General features: G+C 35.7%; 3 protein-coding genes and 2 pseudogenes across 5 annotated transcripts; 2 read left to right on the top strand and 3 right to left on the bottom strand.

The window, feature by feature from the left end:
* Positions 1-2,337, bottom strand: LOC140972734 (uncharacterized; annotated as a pseudogene).
* Positions 2,338-3,355: 1,018 nt separating this feature from the next.
* On the top strand, positions 3,356-7,310 carry LOC140972732 (uncharacterized). Of its 2 annotated transcripts, XM_073435116.1 has the most exons (8): positions 3,356-3,515; positions 4,101-4,169; positions 5,050-5,111; positions 5,685-5,770; positions 6,286-6,392; positions 6,623-6,672; positions 6,791-6,873; positions 6,954-7,310. In XM_073435116.1, the coding sequence occupies exons 2-8, from the start codon at positions 4,112-4,114 to the stop codon at positions 7,066-7,068; spliced, it is 561 nt and encodes a 186-aa protein (XP_073291217.1). In that variant the 5' UTR covers positions 3,356-3,515; positions 4,101-4,111; the 3' UTR covers positions 7,069-7,310. The 2 variants fall into 2 exon arrangements, with proteins under 2 accessions (XP_073291217.1, XP_073291216.1); XM_073435115.1 differs by lacking the exon at positions 3,356-3,515 and having other exon boundaries at positions 3,538-4,169.
* Positions 7,311-7,506: 196 nt separating this feature from the next.
* Positions 7,507-13,331, bottom strand: LOC140974609 (U-box domain-containing protein 33-like; annotated as a pseudogene).
* On the top strand, positions 13,229-17,516 carry LOC140972730 (putative recombination initiation defects 3). 2 transcript variants are annotated; one of them, XM_073435112.1, is made up of 12 exons: positions 13,229-13,487; positions 13,856-14,033; positions 14,554-14,701; positions 14,940-15,074; positions 15,402-15,454; positions 15,543-15,740; positions 15,896-15,961; positions 16,059-16,105; positions 16,319-16,445; positions 16,550-16,631; positions 16,744-16,852; positions 17,303-17,516. In XM_073435112.1, the coding sequence occupies exons 1-11, from the start codon at positions 13,423-13,425 to the stop codon at positions 16,848-16,850; spliced, it is 1,206 nt and encodes a 401-aa protein (XP_073291213.1). In that variant the 5' UTR covers positions 13,229-13,422; the 3' UTR covers positions 16,851-16,852; positions 17,303-17,516. The 2 variants fall into 2 exon arrangements, with proteins under 2 accessions (XP_073291213.1, XP_073291214.1); XM_073435113.1 differs by lacking the exon at positions 17,303-17,516 and having other exon boundaries at positions 16,744-17,270.
* Positions 17,517-18,479: 963 nt separating this feature from the next.
* LOC140972731 (zinc finger CCCH domain-containing protein 12-like) lies at positions 18,480-21,390 on the bottom strand. Its single transcript, XM_073435114.1, has 2 exons — positions 19,864-21,390; positions 18,480-18,919 (listed from the first exon to the last, which is right to left on the bottom strand). The coding sequence occupies exons 1-2, from the start codon at positions 20,648-20,650 to the stop codon at positions 18,648-18,650; spliced, it is 1,059 nt and encodes a 352-aa protein (XP_073291215.1). The 5' UTR covers positions 20,651-21,390; the 3' UTR covers positions 18,480-18,647.
* Positions 21,391-21,441: the final 51 nt, after the last annotated feature.

Raw genomic sequence — 21,441 nt, 5'->3', positions numbered from 1 at the left:
TAAATAGAAAGCGTGTAATCAGTGATTATAACGGTACACAAATTTCGTACAAAAATTAGAATAAAATGACGGTTGCAAGAGTGATATTCACTCGTACATAATGGAAAGATCATTTAAGCTTCCCGTTGAAATCACTCAACTGAAGAACATGAATTCTGGGAATGCCTACAGCTTCCTCTCTTTCTTTCTGAGTGTTATAACCCCAATCCCCTGCACCATGAATCTTGACTTAACAACTGGAACAATTTATGAGATCAATGGAACGTTATACAACACAAAAAAAAGTAAAGGAATTACCAAGATATAGGTTCCAGTTGTTCAACTCTGGCTCCTTGAGGACATTCTTTAAAGGCGCAATACGGTCCTCGACAAAGCTAAATATAGAATAGCAAGTAAGATGGCTATATTTAAAAGCTGACAAATAATCTTGAAGAGAACTACAAGACTAAAATATTAAAGAGTCCGGGAACTTACTGCAGGGCTAGACCCTGATGTTCAGGCATATTCTGAAGCATCTTCAGCACTTCTACCTTAGGACTGGCAGATTCCATAACCATAGATGTTCAGAAATTTTCTCACCCGGTTCCGTGACCATAGATTCTTTCAACTGGAATAGCGACTCCAGCAAGCTCTCGAAGCAATGCATCAGCAAAACGGCTCTGTAGACAAAAAATGCTATAACCGGACAGTAACAGCAAAAAAGGACATTGATATAAAGCAATGCAGTCAGATTAACAAACCCTTTGTAAAAAAATGAAATTTTGCTAGAAATCAGTGCGATAGTATCTAATGTTTTTTTATGAGAAAATGAGAAATCATAAAATGGGTGGCTTTTTTCGGAAACACGCCTGTTTTGTGGTCACGATATAGAGCTTCGAGCTTGCAAACTATAGGGCGTCAGGAACACCAGGATATAATCTGCAGGTAACGCCAAACTGATATTCACAGGGCCACACATTTGACTAAATATAAGACCACGGTATGCAATAAATCATAAATTTAAGAACTCCAAAGAAAAAAAACTTATTACCTATTCGCTCCTATCCAACCTGCCAAGTCACTGTCAATCCATTCATCCCTAACCTTTCCGAAAAGATCGATCAATGGGTCCCTTTTCTCATCCCATTCTCTGCCATAATCACAGGTTTTATTTTGAACCAGTTATCCAGTATTCCCAGAACCGTGAGCCCATCTGCAACTTTCCAAACAGACCAAGAATAAAGTCGAACATTAGGTAAGAGAGCCACGACTGGTAAAGTTGAAAAATCAAAATGGATTGGAGCTTCTGCCAACTGAAAAACAGAAATGATTGAGCTATCGATACCCACCGACGAGTTCCTTACAGAAGGAATTTTCATCTCCAGCAACAACCTCACAAGCAATACATTTTCATACCCTGTTTCTACAACAGGTCGGACCTGAAACCAGTTAAACACTTCATCTTCTACAAGGATACATAAAAAGAAATACTATCAAACTCGAGATCTCTTCAGGAGAGTTTTTAATATCTGTGCAAGCAAGCCAGCTCATAAAATACGTCTGAGAAATATTATTAGCATTAATTGATTTCTTAAAGTAAAAGTGGAACCAATTGAGTGGTGTGCTGCTTATCTGGAGGGGCAATCCCAGCACATGGAAGAAAGGCTAAATTTTATAAAATTAAAAAAAATGAATCTTTACATGCAAATTCTTTAAAAAAATCCAAGTTTCGTTCCACAAAATATAACATCTACCCTCCCGTTTCATAACTCCTCACCTAGTTTCCCGTAAGGAGTTAGAAAGGTGAAGGAAACATTACTATATGCATCTGATCAACAATCCAATCCTCCAAAGATCGTTCCACTCCATCGAACAAGTTCGGCCACCTCCATTTAGCTTCATATAATATTACACGCAAATCGGATAGAAAACGTGAGTTGATTGAACTGAAGCCAGTGTGGAAGTCATAAAAATCAACGATTTTGCACTTTTGATGAAATTATACGCAAAACCCATGAAATTTACAACGTATAACAAACATAAAAGAAGTACGTCAAATCCAAGATTTTGATTCATCTTCATCGTCCATCGTCAAGTGCAAGGGAAACAATCTATATAAAAGTTTGCAGACCTTGACAGCAGAAAGAGAGCTCTCCCCACAGCTGTCACAGAGAACCCCATCGAAATCCAAAGCGTACAGATCCCCCATTCCTTGTAAGTCGATTTAGAGAGCGGATAAAATTCGGTTTCGTTACCCGCCACACCAATACAATACTGTCCGGAGCTACCAGAAACAACGTGCTAGTCAAGCATTTGCATATGTAAGTATTAATGAAATCAAATACTTGGGGTCAGAGAGCATAAAACTTTTTTCGCATTTTGTTTGGAATCGGATTTATGTCGAACCACCTCACTATTTTTTTTTTAATTGAAAAATGGTTTTTTACTTAACTTCGGAGTGTGTAAATTTATAATTTTTTTTAATTGAAATTAATTTTACATTATAATTGGGTGGGGTTTTGTTTTACCTTGGATTCTCATGCCATGTCTCTTCATAAAATGTTATGTCATTGCATTACGGATATAAACGAACCGAATCGAGTCGAATATGACGAAAATTTGAATACTCGAATTAGTTCTATTCGAATTCGAGTTTGATTCGAAGTTCGGAAATTTAAAACTTCTGCCTTGAATTCGTTTCGAATTAAATCTCAAGTTCGAGTCGAACATGTTCATTAACTATTTGAATTATTGCTCGAAAATAAGTACACGAATGATTCAAAATTTATTTATCTAATATAATGAAACCAACTTTTTAAGTAAATCTTGAGATCATCGGTGTTTTGATTTTTTTATAAAAAATTTGTAAGTATTTTAATATACACAAAAATTCTTATGAATCTTACGCGTTAATTTTGTGAGACGAATTTTTCACCCGAACCGATCTAAAATTTTTTTTTTATATCAAAAGTATTATTTTAAATTTTAAACATGAATGTTTACATTTCAAGATACATATGTTGAAAATGATTTATTAAACACACCACTCACTAATATATATTTTCAATAAATTAGAATATCTGTTTTCATAAAAATAATAATAATATATTTTAATCAATTGCAAAGAAGCTCCTTAACATAGTAAATTTTATTTTTAAAGACATGATTATATTCAAAGATGATGATTGATCAATGCAACTCTTTAAAGTTTATTTTAAGTTTTGATTTAATTAGTTTTAAATTTTTTTTTATAGAATGCATTAAAAATAAATAATAAATAAAATTTAACGTAGAGGATTGATTTTAACGTAGAGGATTGATGGCACTAGCCTACTGGGCAGGCCTCTTATTTCATATGGGAAAAGATGAAATGGGCCAGAAAAATATGGCCCATTAATGGCGGTTCCTTTCTCGAACCCGTTGGACTACCTGTCCCATCTCCGAGGAATTAATCGGCACGAGTTCCTTTTTTTCGTAGAAACGACGCCATCTTCTTTCTTCGCAGCTCCGTGCTGTGTATTTGAACTGCAGCTCAGGTGAGTCTAGGGTTTACTACCCCTTTTCCTGAATTTGTTTCTATATTTCTTGTTTCTACTATAAATTTCCTGAGAAGCATTTTTCTTGTTTTGTTTTTTGCATTAGATGCGTATAAAATTGGAACTTGGAATTATGATAAAATAAGTTGTCAGAGATTCATGCTTATTTTTATTTAGCTTTTGTTGTCTTTGCAATATGTATTTGATATTTAGTTTTATTCTTTTTTATTTTGATTTCTGCATGTGATCGTTGGTTTGATATGTTGTTGTCTATAGTAATTTTGCGTCAATGAGCGGAGCTTGAGTCTCTGGATAAGTTCGTGGGAGATGCTTTTAATGTATTTCTAACAGTATATTATTTTTTTAGAAACTTCAAGGATCAAATACTGATTTTTTTTTAAAATTTGTGCGTTAATAAGGTTGGCGAACGTCCCTTCCCGCATTTAAGTCCATACCTAGTCAGGGTAGACGAACGCGGCTCAAAAATATTGTTGTTTTTACTGCTGATGAGTGATGATGCAGTCAGCAAAGTTGTTTTTAACTTTACCCATTGATCCCTGTTTCTTTTTTATTGAGGTTTTACAGAGTTGAAGAATATGTTCGTTTCCAGGTTTTATAGGCTTGGATCCTATGCAGTCCAGAGACTGGTAAAAGGTTTGCTGTCACTCCTTTCATTAAATATGAAAACATTAAACAAGAGTTATACATATTTATTTCATTTGGTAGTTCAGTCATGTATCTACCAGCAGATGATTCTATTAAGCCTGCAAGGCAGCAATTGTAAAATCTTTTTCTCATCATTTAAAATGACATGAAAGTTGGTGCCATGTCTTTCTATATTTTTTTCACCAAGTCTAATGTATGCAGTTTGCATTTTTTTTTCTTGGATTCTTTGGCGAACATTGAATAAATAGGAAGTTAGCATGCAGTCGAAGGTATTTGCATTCTAATTTAGGAACAGTGAATGTATGCATGGATTGGTGTCTGGTATGGAAACTTAATATGGTGCAAAGCTCTAGATGGACTCTTAGCAGTTACAACCTTATTGTAGAAGTGTATTAATAGATCTTTCCAGGGCTGTTGTATTTTAAATATCTCAAATGAATTATTTATTTGGGAAGTGTTTGCCTAATCTATACTCTAGATGAAAGGAGAGTTCAAATTTCTTTGTTTAAATACTATTCTGTGACCTTTCGCATTAGCCTTAGATTCCTCTACATCCATTTCCTGTACCTGAACATTCTGAAATGCAGCATTTCCTCTTGTTCTCCTGGTTGACCCAACTCATCAATCTTTTCTTCATAGAAAATGACAACTGTCCTGATAACACTCTGAAATGCTGCATTTCCTCTTCACCTTCCTGGTTAATTCAACTCGACAGTCTTTTCTTCATAGAAACTGACAAGTGGCCTGACACTTTCGCTGTAGTTTTATTAACTCATAATATTTTCTGCTATAATTAAGGTGTTTTCCTTACACCCTTTGCATCTCTATACTTAAATTGTTCTATTGATTGCTACTTGTTTCATTACAGTTCCAGTTTTTAGAAGGCCTTCAGTTCTGCCTGCGATTCATCATCGATATTTACAAACCCAGGTTAGTTTGTTTACTCCTCAAATATAAATTTGAGCTTTTGTTTGCAGACTTCAAATGATAATGTTTAGATTTTGCATGTCATTCATAACTATATTGTGTAGGCAATGGGAGAACTCGAGTTCGAATTTTGCATGTTGTTGAGCTAGAATAATTGAAGGTCATGATGTAGTCTTCCTCAAATAGATGGAAAAAGGTGTTGAAGTTGCATGAAACCCTGTACTTTTTCTTTTTTATGGTTTCTTTCCAGACGGTATAGTTGAATTAAGTGGCTACACATAATAGGGTCTGAGAAAAAAGTAGATATCCATTTGTGTAAAAATATGAGGCTTCTAAAGGCATGATGGTATTAGAAAAGAAGTGTACAAAGGACTGGGAAAATTTTGCAATTTCTTTACGACTTTTGGTTTTTCCTTTCATAAAAGGAAATACTCACATGAGTGTTGAGACAGCGTTGGTACTATCATTCTGCATGTCCATGCAGATAAGGTTGTTCTTTGTGTTTTGCATTTTCAACCATTTAAATCTGGCGTTATGACTTTGTATTGTCCATTTTATGTTCTTTCTGTTTAATAGTGTGGGATTGGGTACCAGAGAGATGAATTATTTAGCACGGCAGCAGCTAAAATAAACTCCGATGAAGGAAATGAAACAGAGCAGAAGTAAGTCTTTCAACACAGCAAACGCAGCATCAAGATGTTAATCTCCTTTTCTTTTCTGTATATAGGACTAATAAAACCCTCCTTGTATTCTAGGATTTAGAGGACTAACATTTGCATATTATCTTCCGAAGAATAATACTCAAAAATGAAAAAATATGAAACTGCAATTTTAGTGTTTTATGTATGTATTTGTTGTTATCAGGCATAATCTGTGTAAAAGATAAATGCCACAAAGGATAAACCCCTCTTATTCCTATCCTAATTCGAATCAAAAGACAACCAAATCCTGTCAAAACAACTTAAAAGATAGCAAAACAAAAATACAAAAACAAATCTCCAATGCATGTTCAAAGGTTTGTCACGTATTCTTGCTCGAAACTGCTATCAATTGAATGTGGAATTGATGTCTTGGGGTTCAGAGAACCTGATATAGCAAGCAAACATATGACTTTAAAAGCTGACATACATGTGGAGTTCCGTGTATGATTTTATTTTGTTCCTCATTTCCGCTGCAGGATAAACGTAACATTTGTTGACAAGGATGGAGAAGAGGTAAATATTAAGGTCCCGGTTGGAATGTCGATGCTGGAAGCTGCTCATGAGAATGATTTAGATCTTGAAGGTAAACCAGCGATTTTAGATTTTTCCAGTTCCTGAACTCGTTAACCGTAATGGATGTTTGGTCTCAGTATTTCAATCACAAGTCAAGTGCTAATTCAGTTTGATTTCTATATATTGATGGAATTACTTATCTGGAGATTTTGCAAGTCCTGTCATCTCAGGAATTTAGCAAGTAAGAATAATAATTGTGTTTATTAGTTATTATGCTTTCTAAATCATGCAAATTTATAGGTGCATGTGAAGCATCACTTGCCTGTTCCACTTGTCATGTGATTGTGATGGTAAGTAACCATGCGCCAAGACTGGCTTCCCATCCTCCATTTAACTTTGAATGAGTGCGGCTGGAAATGGGCAAGAAATCATCTTCTGTTGTCAACTAGTTTTTTTTTCCTTCGACAGGACATGAGCCAGTACAACAAAATACCTGATCCTACAGATGAGGAAAATGACATGCTAGATCTCGCCTTTGGCCTCACTGAAACGTAGGTTTCTTGTGTTCATACGTGAATAATAATTTTTGTCTGTTTAGCTACTTCATATTTTCCCCCAAATTTTTCTATAGGTCTCGTTTGGGTTGCCAGATAATTGCTGCGCCGGAATTGGATGGAATTCGCTTAGCCATTCCTTCTGCCACTCGAAACTTTGCTGTTGATGGGTATAAACCAAAACCACATTAAATCACTCTTGTACACAGAAGATGAAAGAAGCCTCTTCTGTTGTAGATTGAATGGAATGAACAGTTTTGTAGTGTATTTTAGCTTAGGAAGTGGAGGAATTCCGAGCCCTTTATTAGTAAGCATACAGGGTAATTATTTTTCTATCTGCGAGTCTACTTTCTAATGTAATCAAATATCATTTCGTGGCGATCCAAAGCTATGATTCAATTCGGTATGCAATAAAATTCTAATTTTGGCGAATTTGCTGACTGATTACAGATTGCCCTTGGAATTTAAATTCGGTTCATATCTTCAAAGTTCATTTGGCAAGAATTAGTTCATTTACTGATTAAATTTTGAGACTTTTCAATAATTTGTGGGTTTTCATATCTTTATCAACGCATCTATCAATTTAGAATTTTATGGAAAAAAAAATCACGAGCTCAATTTATAAATCACTTAAGTTTAATACTAGACCGCAGCATAATTTCAAGCTGGAAGTTGTAAGTTATAGAGTATTAACGTATTGCGCAACTCTTGGGCAGCAGATTATGCCTATAATTGTACACCTCCATCAACTATACACTCGTCAAGAAATTTACTGAAAATTGCATAGACAAGACAACTATGGCATTATTTCAACACTTTTGCAGCCATTCTCTTATTGTAGAGCGTAGAGCATGGTTTGGCACCAGATTGCAGTGCGGAAGCTTGAGGTTGGTCATGGGGGATGTATCATGATCGCTCTCGAGCCAGCCTTTGAGTGCTTCTGCCCCGTAAGTAAATCCGTCTGCTGAGATGACAGGGTCTTGCATGATTTCCTGTCAAGAATGACGAAGTTATGCGATGGAAAGTAATGATGCTGATGCGTTCATATGTTTACCTGCTAGTAAGCATGTGTATGTGTTGTTCAGGTTTCGAGACTCAGAAAGTTAGAAAGCGTGCCTCTCCAACATAGGTACTATCCAACAAGAAAGAGGTCGGTGTTGAATTTGCAACAAGGAGAGGGAAAAATAGAGGATACTGCTCATGTATATAAAATTTAAAGAGTAGCATGAGAAATCCACCAACCTGGAATATTGGACAAACAAAATAGAATGGAATTTCCTGACAATCTCTAGAAAAATCCTGGACGATGAAACCCCACAAGAAACTCTCATTGGCTCAAGAACCCTCCAGACTTCAGAAGCAAGATCAGGTCGAAGTCCATGATTCACATCAGAGCAACTTATAGCAAGGTGAGCCAACTGTTTTGCTTGCACAAATGGCCATTCGCCAGCATTCGGATCCAATAAATCTTTCAAGTTCCCTTTGCCTAACGCATATTGGACTTCTTTAGATATCCCTGCCGCTGGTCTTCAAGTTAATAACCTTAACAATATGATCCCAAAAGAATAAACATCTGACTTTGAAGTAAGCTCTTCTGTTGAAATTAAATCAGCAAAAGTTCCTTTTGGGTCAGTTTCATGGCAACATAGTGATGTCTTGTTGTCTGAAGAATCTTAGAGGGGGACAAAGCATGTTCCAAAATCACTGATCTTGCTCACGAGGTTTTCAACCAAGGTTGGCAAGAATGCAAAAAGATGAGACCAGAGCATAGCTCTACAGCAATATGGATTCGAATCTGCAATGTCAGTTGGGGTGTATTGTTCTTGCAGTTGAGGCAATCCTCGAGGCTTCCATTGAAAATATACTCATAGATGAGAGGCCAAATTTCTGGACAGGTTCCTATTAAAGTGACAAGGTTTGGATGCCTCAGCTTACTCAAGATATTTACCTATAGCATCTCAAGAACTTAAATCATAATCAACAGTATCAAGCGAATGCTTTTGTAGATAAAAAGAGAACCAATCTAATGACTAACCTCCTGTTGAAATCGAAAAGAAGCGAGTTGTTAGGAAACAGTATTTTTATAGCTACTTGTGTGTGCCGAAGGTTGCCTTTATAAATAATTCCAGGATCCCTTTCAACAATCTTCAAGGCTTGGTTAAAGTTGTCTGTTGCTTCTTCAATTTCTTGAAGAGAGAATTCAGAAAAGAACCAAGACAGAGTGAAACTGAAATCACCTCATACTGTTTTTGTCTAAGTTATGAGCTACCTCGAGTGCCTTTCAAGCATCAATTCATCTCTTATGTTTCTTCAAAAGGTCAACAGCAGAAAACAATTTCTGTTCCAATACCTCCAGTCTGGCGAGAATCTGCAATTCGACTCTCCAGAGAGGATTTCTTCTCGTGTAACTTAGAGCTCTTCCACCACTTCATCTAGCGGCATTTTAACTTTTCGGCTCCTTCCTCTCATCTGGTCAAGTTTTCTTCAGTTTCTCTCCTGCATCTCAACTCCTCTTGTTTTCATATACTTTAGCCTAAAATATGATCACCATAACACCTTTCATGTTATGGAAAACATGAGGCCAACCCTAAACTAGACCAGTCAAGGTTGAACGTAGAAGCCAGATTAGAGAAAACATTTTTTTTAATAAAAAAATTGCTATATTGAGTTATTTTTGTTATATTTTTATATAACAAAAATCCAAATCCCAAAACTTTTAAATTGTGGATTTCCTGGCATTTTTGGTTTGTTTCGGATTTTCTTTGAAATAAGTCTCTTTTCACTGTTGTATGCAAATGCAAAACTGCTTCTACTTTTTTTAAGACAGCACTTTAGAAAAGCTGCTTAATTAGGCCAAATCCTTAGCTGTCATTGGCCTATTAATTTATTATATTTGAAATAGAAATGAAGATGATGGAACAGAGTTCTTGAAAATTTACCATGTGAATTTTATCAGAAATATCTTTTTCCACTCTCTAACGCTTGAGTGATTCCTCGTATGCTTCTCTCTTGTATCTCTCTGCTTCAGCTGCAAGCTGTGCAATCTTGTCATAAAATTCATGTCGAAGTAGTTAAGATTTGATAGGCTCTATTTTGAACTAGGATCCTATGTTATTGGTATTATATGATATTTATCAGATTTAGTGAGATTTGATTTTATCTATAGAAAATTTACTAATACTTGACTTTAAAGAACTAGAAATAAGAGAATTATATTGTTCGTTCTATCATTCATTGTTCATGTTCCCTTCCTGATCAAGTTCGTGAAGTGATTCGATATTCCTGAAGTGATTGATATATGGCATTACCCCTTGCACTTGATGATTGTCATACTTGAACCTACGGTGGTCCAAAAACGAACCTCATGAGTTTATCTGACCTTTTTGCCCATCTGCAATTGATGGTGATATTGAGGACTGCAGAGCTTCAGTACTTGGACTTGACTGAAATATCGGAAAATATTCTTCTGTCTTAACTCCACCTGATTTGCTTTCCCTACGTGGATTTGACTAAGACTTAGTGATCAAAGAGAGTGGTAATGATGCGCATTTAATATGAAGTGGAAAAAGGAATGTTTGTTATACTCAAAAGAACAGAATCAGTGCGCTACAAAATATTAGAATACATATCAATTATCTGGTCTTCTCCATATTCTGCTCATTTGAATCCACTGACCAGTATCATCTACACCATACACCATCAAACAGAAATCAAGAATTCACTCCAAAGAGTACAACAATGAAGCATGCCTTTCGTCTATGAGATTTCCTCTACACACGAACCATATGTGACAGAAAGCAGGCGCTTCCATGCGCACGTGGAGCACTTTCTAAGACTGGGGCTCTTTAATTTTTCCGCCAAGCTAAACAATGGGGAAAATTGAGCACATGGATGAATTCAGCATATGCCATAAAATTGACAAACAATTCTTTATCTAACGAGTGTCAACCCAATTATTAGCAATCGCAAGTAGCAGCGGAAAATGTGAAATGTAAAGAAACGGGTTTGCAACCTGGAATTGAAGGGTGATTACGCTGTCATGTTATGTTTGTCCAGTCTCAGAACTCATATCAAACAAAATGAGAAAATTTAAACTTTCAGTGACAGATATCTAAGTTGCTACTGAAGTTGACTGAATTACTAATAAAGAGATTGAAGTTATTCATGGGAGACTACAACCTGTAATACTAATATTATTTGAAGTAAAAGTAGTGAGTCATGCAAATGAATTATTGCCACAAAAAATGAATGATATTTTTTGGGTTATTCAAGATTGGGCTATTCCTCATAGTCATAAGCACAGCTCTTTGGTACTGTACCTAGAAAAAGATTTATTGGCAGCAGCTCCCATGACAAGCCATTTGATATCATACTCAGATATTAACCGCACAATACCTTTCTCAATAGATTCCAGAATGCAATTTTCGGAATTGAACTAGGGAATAACGTAAAATAAGCACGAAATCAAACTTTAGGCATGCTGTTAGCAATGAAGAAAGGTTAGCAATAACGAAAATGGACAGTGCATATTGTTTAATTCTTCTTCCAAATCAAGTACACATTTTGTATCATGTATGTATATGCTTGCATGTACATATACGTACGGGTGAATGAATGTTTGTATGCTTGTCTGCACAATCATAAATGCGTGTGTATTTAATATGAATTAATAAGGAATTACACAGTGATTGAAGAAAAAATGCTCTCTTTTGCAGAACAAGCAATAGAAATTACCCCGGCTCGTTCACAAATCTGAAAATACTTGCTCATGGTCGTATTAATCTCCTGCCTCTCGTTTGCATGAAACGCTTTAACTTGGTGCTCTTCCAGCAGGTTAATTGGAACTTTAGTACATACTATGAACCATTATATAAAAGATTATTCAGTAATGTCAGACGTACGTCAGTTCATAAAGGATTCATATGGCCATTCAGATGCAAATTAAAGCCGGGTAAGAAACAAGAACGGAAAGATGATTAAATCTCAACGGTGGAAGTAAAAGAAAGTAGAACCAACTGATGACACAAGATTATAGTCATAATCTTCAGTTTAATTGTAACTTGAAAGGCAAACCATCACAGATATGATCATCCATAAATTACAAAGAGAAAAATGGGATTAAAAATAGATTGACTTTTTTTCCAACCTAAAATTATGTGCATGTTCACCTCCATAAACTCGAGATATTCATAAATCTTGGGCAAAAATAATTTCATTCAAACACACATGCGAAATACCATTCACATACTTCACTTCTACACAGAAAAATTGATCAAGATCCAAGCCAAACAATAATACAGCAGATTAACAGAGGAAATCTTTCGAAAAAACACGACAAAGAAAAATTAGAATGTCATCTCCTAAAGAGAAGGAAGGAGTCCAATGTACAAGTAATAATAATCATCAATGCCCTAACGCATAGGTATTTTCTGATCTGGTTGATGAACATGCAGTATACTTTCATCCCTCTTGAGTTCCTGAATGCATACATCAAAACTGGATCACTCTCCTTCACATCTTTTCCGAAAGCCACGTACATCACATCCTCTTTCATATACGATGGCATGCTAGGCACTTCTTCCTCCACAATTTCATTACCACCCTCACCCTGCCCTCTACCTGATGAGTGTATCAGCCTCTGAACACCTTATTCTGTCCATGGACAGTAGAATTTCCACCACAGCCATCACATATAAACTTCAAACCACTCTTACAACGATCTCTACCCCAATAATAATGCAGATGAATCCAAAAAAAATTCGAACTTTGTTTATGGGAAGAGTGTTCGCGAATTATATTAGATAACTATAGAGTTTTTCGCATTCACTTCCCTAGTATTCAATAAATTTAACAGGTAACTTCATTATATGTTATAATTTTTGCATTTGATAAGAAAAGTTAAGGTCAAATACAACAAAAATCCACATAATTATTACTTACTGGCGTGCAAAATCACATGATGCCATGCATCATGTACGCATCATGTACTTGATATATTTAATTATTAATTTTTTTAATAATTACATTAGTAAGCTGCAAGAAACAAATGATTATTAAAATAAGATATAAAAGATAAATGGGAAGAAAGTCATGGAAGGAAACTTTTACAAATGAGAAAATTTACAATATAATATATTATATTTTTTTATTTATGTTCCTTATTTCAGGGTTAGTTATGGAAATTCACGGTTTTTATATTATTCTCTTACTTTATTAAATAAAATAAATATAGTATGTTGGGAAAATTAATTTTAAATATATGTATATATGGTTCTACTTACCGTGCACAGATCCAAAACCAAACTTTGCAATATACAGTCTAGAATTAGAGCTGAATCGAGGCCCAAATAGAATCACAGCCCATCTCCGTGGTACACGTCCACACTCGACCGCATCCAAATTTCTGCACTATAAATACCCTTTTGGCTTCCTGCTCTCCCTCCATTTCCAGTCATCACGCACACTTCAGCAGTTCGAAAATCATAATTTTACATCTCCCGACGTTTACATATCATCTATTTTGAGTTGCGAATTGCGATCGATTGGATGAAGATGAAGATCAACAAAGCCTGCGATTTGAGCTCCATATCCGTTTTTCCCCCTCAATCTAGGTTTCATTTCTTCTGCATTACGTTTTCTTATATATTGAGACTGAAACTCATTGTACTGCTAATATATCCTACGATTTCTGATACTTACTTCGACTTATCTATTGAATGTGTATGGATTTCGAAGTTCGAGTTAAATTTTATCAGTAAGGGAATAGAATTTGCTGTTTGTGCTGTATGAAATACTAATTTAGGCAGTTGATTGTGATGGTTTTGCTATTGTGGATATTTATATGCCAAATCTCTGGGAGGAATTCAGTGATAGGACACGTGTGATGAAAAATTGATGATATTAGTGTTCCTTGTTTTATGGATGAGAGTTATGCAGTCGTATTGAAGGTTTAACGCTCTGCGTTTATGCATGTAATTAGGAGATCAATTGCAGTACACAACGGATCAGAGTCTTCCTCGATCTTTGTGAGAAATCGAGCCACAGCAGATCTGCGACCACAACAGTCACAACAGTCGTTATCACAGGGGATTTCATCTCAGCATGGTCTCTTTTCTCAGTTTTCACAAAATTCTCAGGATGAGATCCTCACCAGCGAGGTGGTTACAATATAACATATGTGCTTATGAATACAATGTATATACTGATGATAACATATTCAAATATTTAAATTAGATGCATTTGTTACTGCAAACCTGATGTTTCCAAATCATTGAAGGTTAAATTTATTTTACTTTGATTTACAAGAAATTGTAGAGGATCCGCATATAACACGGGTGTATGCCAAACAGAAATTTTTGTTTGGTTCTGCTTCTATACTTGCTAATATTCTACCAATTCCTTTTTTGTGGTTTCTGTTGAGTGATACTACACATGCACTTGTCTAATTGATTCATGTTTCAATTGATGTGAACAACAGAATGAGAACTCTTCGACTTTCTTATATTGTCTACATAATATTTCATGTGCCTCGATGTATGCAAAACTCTTTCTCCTTTTGACTATGAATAAAAAACGACTAATTTCTCCCTAGAGCATTTGTTGCTTTGTTGTTTATACCCCTTGAATCTTTCTAAAACGTGTTTGAATTTTAATGATTGTGTTTGAATTTTGATGTAGAAAATAGGATCTCAAGAAAGAGAGAATTCATTGAAGAGGACATCTTGCTTGCCTCCAATCAATTGCACGCGAGAAGAGACACAGATGATGATGATACCTAAAACTTCCAGCACTTTAATACGCAAGTGGACTGGCCAAGATTACAAATGTATGAACTAGAATGACTAATGTGGATAGCATAGTTTGTTATTTTCATCATGAAGATGGAAATTCATTACTGAGTTTTTTAGGAGTTAAACAAAGAAGGAAATACGGCAGTTTATATTCTTTTAAAAAAGGCATAAGGTTTTGTTGTTTGATTTAAAATAATGAAACCCAAAGATAGTATTATCATCATCAAGATGTTACAGTTAATCACTGATGTATCTTTTGTTTTACTCGAGCAGGCCAAATCAGTGAAGAGCTTGAACACAGAATTGGAATGGTAGAAACTTCACTTAGCAGGCTTGGAATGATCTTGGACTCGGTTCAGAGTGACATCATGCAAGGGAACAAGGGTACAAAAGAAGTAGCATTAGAGAGTAAGTGTTACGTATCTATGAATTATTAATGAAATGCAAAATAGCTATACTATGGAATGGTTCTTTATGCATCACCTGTGACGGTTGTACTTCAAACTGTGTTGCCTCTCCACTCGAGGAATACTGTAGTTCTACTTGAGGTTGCGTGAATTCTTACTTTATGGTTTCTTCAGATGATGATGCAGATTTTTTAAAAAAAATTAAGTCTTATATTTCCTGGAGTAACCTGCTGTATAGAGCTATACATAAAAAGACAAGAAGCGACGTATAAATTTGATAAAATGTTAGTAATGACACTTGACTAATTAATTTATAATTCGTGCATAGTGGAAGGCGTGAGGCAGAAGTTAATCGCTCTCGATGATTCAATGCTGTCAATGGTAACTAGACCTTAACAGATTCTCTGATGTCTTCTCGTCATTATTGTTGCATAAATAGAAAACTAAAATCTCAACCTGCTTTCTCCAGAGCAAAGGACAAGAAGATATAAAAACTCGACTTGACTTGGGTTTGACATCCGTGTCTGATCGAATCAAGCAGAGTAAAAGCAACCAAGAGAATTACAGGGAAATATTTTCAATGCTTTCATCTCTATCGGAGAAAATTGACACTCGAATGACAAAGCTGCAGCACAACCTCTTCAAGAATTTCAGCAAAGATATGCAGGCATGCATATGTTAAACAATGTAGTTGGAAAATGCAAATGTTTGGAGGACATGATCTTGGATCCTATGGGACATTTTTTAAATTAATATATAGACAGCTACTGACAACTGAATCCAGCATGGTTGCTTGATAATAAATTTTTCAACCATTTGCAGGCAATTGCTTGTAACATGAAGAAGTTTATACAATTACAAGAAACTCCTCCCATTCACGGACGTGAGGTACTCTTTCTATGAAGAGATGGACAACTACCTGACCTTTAGGTGTTTAAAGTATCTAGAAGAATTTTAAGAATGTCTGCATATTTGTCACTTGCAGGCTGCCAAAGTCTGTGGCACCATGCAGGAAGTGTTTTTCCCTACCAAGTATGTATTCATGGCTTCCCTAATCTGCTCTACTTTTGTCTTCTATTTGATAAATCACACAAAAATCTTTCAAAATGTATCATCCCAAGCCAATTCTGTTTAACATGTGAGATTCAAGAAAACTAAACTTCTTGTGATTTTTTTGGTTCTCTACCAATATTTATAATATTCTTGGTATTTTATTGAAATTAATGTTTTTTCCCTGGTTTGTAGTGAAACAACGCATGTGAAAGCACAGCAAGCTTATTTAGTCCCGAAGGATGAAATGGGCAGATGGACGTCAGTAAAACCCAAGCAAACAACTTTTGAAGTTGGAAATTGTAACAATATCATTAACCAGGTAAAAGTGTAGTTGAATTTACTGGTGCTATATTACAAAATATGTACTTAAATTGCTAGCTGCAGAAACCTCAACTGGCTAATAGTATATGAATATCGATGTAGGAACGGGAATGGAGAGTTTTGATTGAATCGGATGAGGAGCTTGATGGAGGTTTCTCCTGCTTGCTTAAAGAAAAGGGGAGAGGTATCCTCTCCGTGATATCTTCTAGAACGACTTTTGTTGATTTATCTGAATGCAGTAATTGATATTTCTGACCTAAGTTAACGATTATAGAATGTCTGCTTGTTTTGGTTAGATAATGAGGAATATTCGTCCGAGGCGGTGGAGGAGGAGACTGCACGGATACTTAGGAATGCCAGAAAAAGAAAGAGGAAACACAGCAATACCATCGTTATAAACTGAAGGTATATTGGCATTGCAAATGGCAATCCAATTTCTCATCCTGTGCATCTAGATCTGTGATTTTTTTTTTCAAATTCTTATGAAAAGTCTCATTCCTATGTATCATCACGTGGAGCGTGAGATTGAAAATATACCTTTTGAAATAGGATATCTAGAGATTTATTCATGCCCCATGTTTTAAATTGCCCATGTAACTGCCAAATTTTTATCCTCGGATCATTTCCTTACGTTTAAGTTTTGTTTACTGAGGTAAAAAGCGCCAGTCGTTTGCTACTATGTAAAAAACCCGAATGCATGTGTACTATCCAAAATACATCTCCAGCACCAAAATTCTTGACTCCCATTTTTTTTAAAAAGAAATCTTTGCCCTCCCCGTTTACTTTTTCACACTTGAGTAAATATTTAAGAAGAAAGGACAATGTTTAATTTATGCATTAATCTTTGTTCTTCAGACTAACACCACTGAGCACGGCATGAAGAAATTACTAGTCTTGTGTTATTGGAGGAAGGCTTAAAAGCTAAATGTGAATAAAGATTATATTTTTAATCCTTCCGCATTTTTACAATTCTTTAAACTGTCTTTTGTAAGTATGTCATTTCACGTGCTAGCATTTTTGGTATTTGACAACTCTTTTTGTACATTTATAATTTCCTCCATTTTCTTCTTTTTGTTCTGAAAAATAAGAAAAAAAGGCTTCTATCCAAGTTGAAGTTGTCAACGAAGTGTAGTTCATTAGAGAGGACAACGTTTGTTTCCTCACTCACGCCTGTTCTTAGTAGTTGCGTTTGGCCGCAAGTGGGATGGATGGATGGATGGATGGAACAAGATAAAGAAGGAACATAATTACATCCTCGTAGACAAAACCCAAATCGGTAATTCCATGCCACAAATAATTCCACTGAGATCTTGTATCATACTTCTTCATTCCATCTCATATTATTAAATGATGTGTATTAATATTAATTTAGAACTCATTTACTACACCTAATAAACTATGAAATGAAATAAGACTAGAATAAAACAAGAGGAAATTGAGGAATAAACGAAATTAATTAATAAACAAAAATAACATCTCATTTACTGCAAACATGCAACCACGCCAATGGGCAACTGCGTGAGCACGACGAAGTTTTCTCCTGCCTAGTGCACTAGCGCTTTTTCAAAGGCTTCAGACTCTCGATCACGCAGGTCACCATCAGGGCAAGAACATCAAGCAAGAATCTATAAAAAAATTTAAAAAAAGTCTGGGAGAAAATTTAAGGATTTTTATAATTCTTACAATTTTTAAAATATAATACATTTATTCAAAATATAATATAATATAATAATAAATATGTTTTAAAACTGACGAAAGAATTAGGTGTAAAGATTATGTTATGAAGTGAACAAATTAATAAAAAGAACTTTTTTCGAAAAAACATAGAAAATGATACCATACGATTAAAAAATCATAACCCGATTCAAGTACTCGACCAACATTCGAGCCAGTACTTGACCACCATTCGAGCCATAACGCCAGAATTACTCAAACTTGACTCGGGCTCATTTAAATCCGAGATCGATGCACATAAAAGTTAGCATAAGCCACTGGAAAACCAGAACAGAGTCTTGGCTTGCAAATCATGATACAAAACACAGATTCACATGGAATACAAGGAGTGAGATTACAAGCAGCAATCTAATACAACAGCAAGAAGCTATGAGGTTATACTTGATGCCTTCTATTTAGCAGGGACGCGTTAATTTCATTATTTGAGGAAAAAGTCGTTTTCATGATGATAGGATTCAAAACCAACTCAGAGGTCATCAATCCAATCACCATAGATTTTGCTAATTTTATCTGGACCTTTCCATTTCTGAGTTGGTCTGTGCCCAGTCTTCTGTATCACAGTAGGCAACCTTTGTGATGGAACTCCAACATGATACACGTCCGAATGAGGAACAGAAGGGACGGTCGCAACAACAGCATCAACTGAAGTTTTAGGAGAGACTGTTCCATGCTTGGCATCAGGAGTAGAAGAATCCACGGCTTCTGCATCTGATGCCCCTCCACCATAACGATGCAGTTCTGTCTCAGGACAATTCAAATAATGTCATAAACTCACAGACTCGTACAATAAATCGACAAATTACGAAAGAAACGAGGAAATTTTTATATTGGAAGCAGGGTTAGGTAGCCATGGATTAACTTAGTTTGATTGATCCTTCATCTATAGCCACAAGCAAAGAGCTTGGGTTCAAAATAATTCACTAGTAAACAGCCTGAGAAACATGTTCATGTCATCAATTCATCAACTCCTTTAACCAATTGAGAGCTTAAGGCTGAATACCATGAATCCATGATATTTGTAAATTTTGGTGACAACATTTAGCTCGTAAATATTGAGCAATAAGCTGCACGAGACGTATCAATCACTTATTCAAAAGGTGATTCTTAATGTCACTTGAAGGATTTCGTGTGGATGTCACTTCAGTGGTTTAATCAGATGGCACAAAAAATTACTTTCATCATAAAGTCCCAACGAGGACATTTTTGTTGTTTCCGTAAGAGAGCAGATAGAGATTCCAAAAAATTTCATTTAGGGTAGTAAAACAAATTGAATCGGTATTTTGCTGACTAGTGCATTCATGGAAAAGAACATGGGATAGAGGGGGTGGGTACACCACCAAAGATTTGAAGGGCAAAGCAGCGTGTATTTATTATTGTCATATAATTCATCAATGCATTTTGATTACTATGATACGGCTCTCAAGCAATTAAAATGAAATTTCATATCATAAAAAGCTTATGAAATTATATGATGCAAAAAAATCCAAGCTCAACTACCACACGTAGAACATAAGATCTTTACATAAAGCATGAAATGCATTCGCTCAGTATGGAAGCATGAAATGCATTCTCTCAGTATTGAAAATAGGTAAATAAATCTCAATTTCATAACTAAAAGCAGCAAAAAGAGCGAATTTGATGTGCTTTTGCTGGGGATTAAAAAGGCTAGTATAAAATTATACCTGCAGCTCCATGAGCAAAATGACACTTGCTACCAAAGGGGCAATACCCGGTTAGTTCCCACTTGTTACAAATCCTCGTTTTCCAATTGGAAGGCTTCAAGTTTGATCCACTTCCATTTCCACCATATCCACCACCACCACTTCCTGGGCCCAAACTTATCGCAACACTTTCACGGGATTTTGATTGCTCGTCATGAAGGAAAGTACAGTTCTCACCATATGGACATCCTTCCTCGGTATAAAATTTTTTGCAATGTCTCCCTTTATAAGACCTCTGTGCATCGTCACTAACCCCAAATATTGGTATCTGAAATTCCTCCCTCGGCTCCGACAACATGGGCCGCTCATCATCATTGCCAGCCACGATTTCTTGCCAATTCGGGGGAGGTTTCCTAAGTTCTTCAATGCTATGGGCAAAATTGCAGTTGGTGATATATGGACAAGTGCCAGCTCTAAATTTGCAACATAGTTTGGTTTTATAGAACATCTTTCCAATGGCTCTGGACCGGTTAGAAGCTGTCACATCCACTGATTGGGAACTCCTAGATCTTTTACTTGGAGGTTCACTTCCGGATCGAGATTGGGATGACCTCCCCTCATAATTCAAATTTGTATTCATGTCCATGGAGGCTTCTCCATTCCACATCCCATACTCATCTTCAGTTGCCCAAATAGCATGATCAGTGGACCCAGGACTCCAATTCTCATCAACACCATTTCCGGAGTTTCCGGTTAGTATTTGCACAATATTTCCACCAGAAAATCCACTTTCTCGGCGATAATCCATTTCCACAGTATAACGCCGCCACTCAAATGTGTATCCAAACAGGTAAAGCTAATGGGAACTAAATCTAAAAAAGGTGCAACCAACAAGAACCTTGGATTCCTTATGACTCGTTCAATGACCCACGATGTACATATACGTAGATAAAGAACAAAATCTTGATACCAATTGACTAAATGCTCCAAATTGCAACAGAAGTTGAAGAAATAGAAACAAAGCTAGATTAGTAGTAAACTTCGAATTACCTAACTTTCCTCAACTGTAAAATTGCACATTTCAAGAACCCGCAGATTCGCAAACTGGGTACTTCATATACCCTACACGAACTCAAGAAAAATCCAATCTTTATAAAGAAATACAGCAGATGAACCAAACGATGCAGCAAATAATAAGTCAAGAAGAGAGATTAGCAACCAAATCGCAAGTGGGTTTCAGATCTAAAAATATGAAGCTTACTCAGAAACTAGAGTTGATTAATAGTATTAACTGAAATTACTGTGACCAAAAACTGGAAACTTATGCAACAGGAAGATGAGAGATAAGAATTTGGTAGAGTATAACGAAAAAAAATTGAAAAAAACTCCCACAAATTGAACTCTGCAGACGGTGCTGTACTCTCCCATCTCATCCACAATCGATTCAGGTTGGAATTACCCAGTACTGTAGCAACAAATCGGTTTGCTGGGTGTTGTAAGATATTTTGATTGTTTTTACTTTGTTTTTGTTCTTTTTTTTTTTAACTTTCCTTTTATATTTTCAGGCTTTCTGTGTTTATTTGTCCACCTTCATTACAA

This window comes from Primulina huaijiensis, chromosome 3 (genome assembly GCF_012295235.1).
Source record: "Primulina huaijiensis isolate GDHJ02 chromosome 3, ASM1229523v2, whole genome shotgun sequence".
In the NCBI taxonomy this organism is placed as follows: Eukaryota; Viridiplantae; Streptophyta; class Magnoliopsida; order Lamiales; family Gesneriaceae; genus Primulina; species Primulina huaijiensis.
This window is presented reverse-complemented; position numbering and strand designations above follow the sequence as displayed.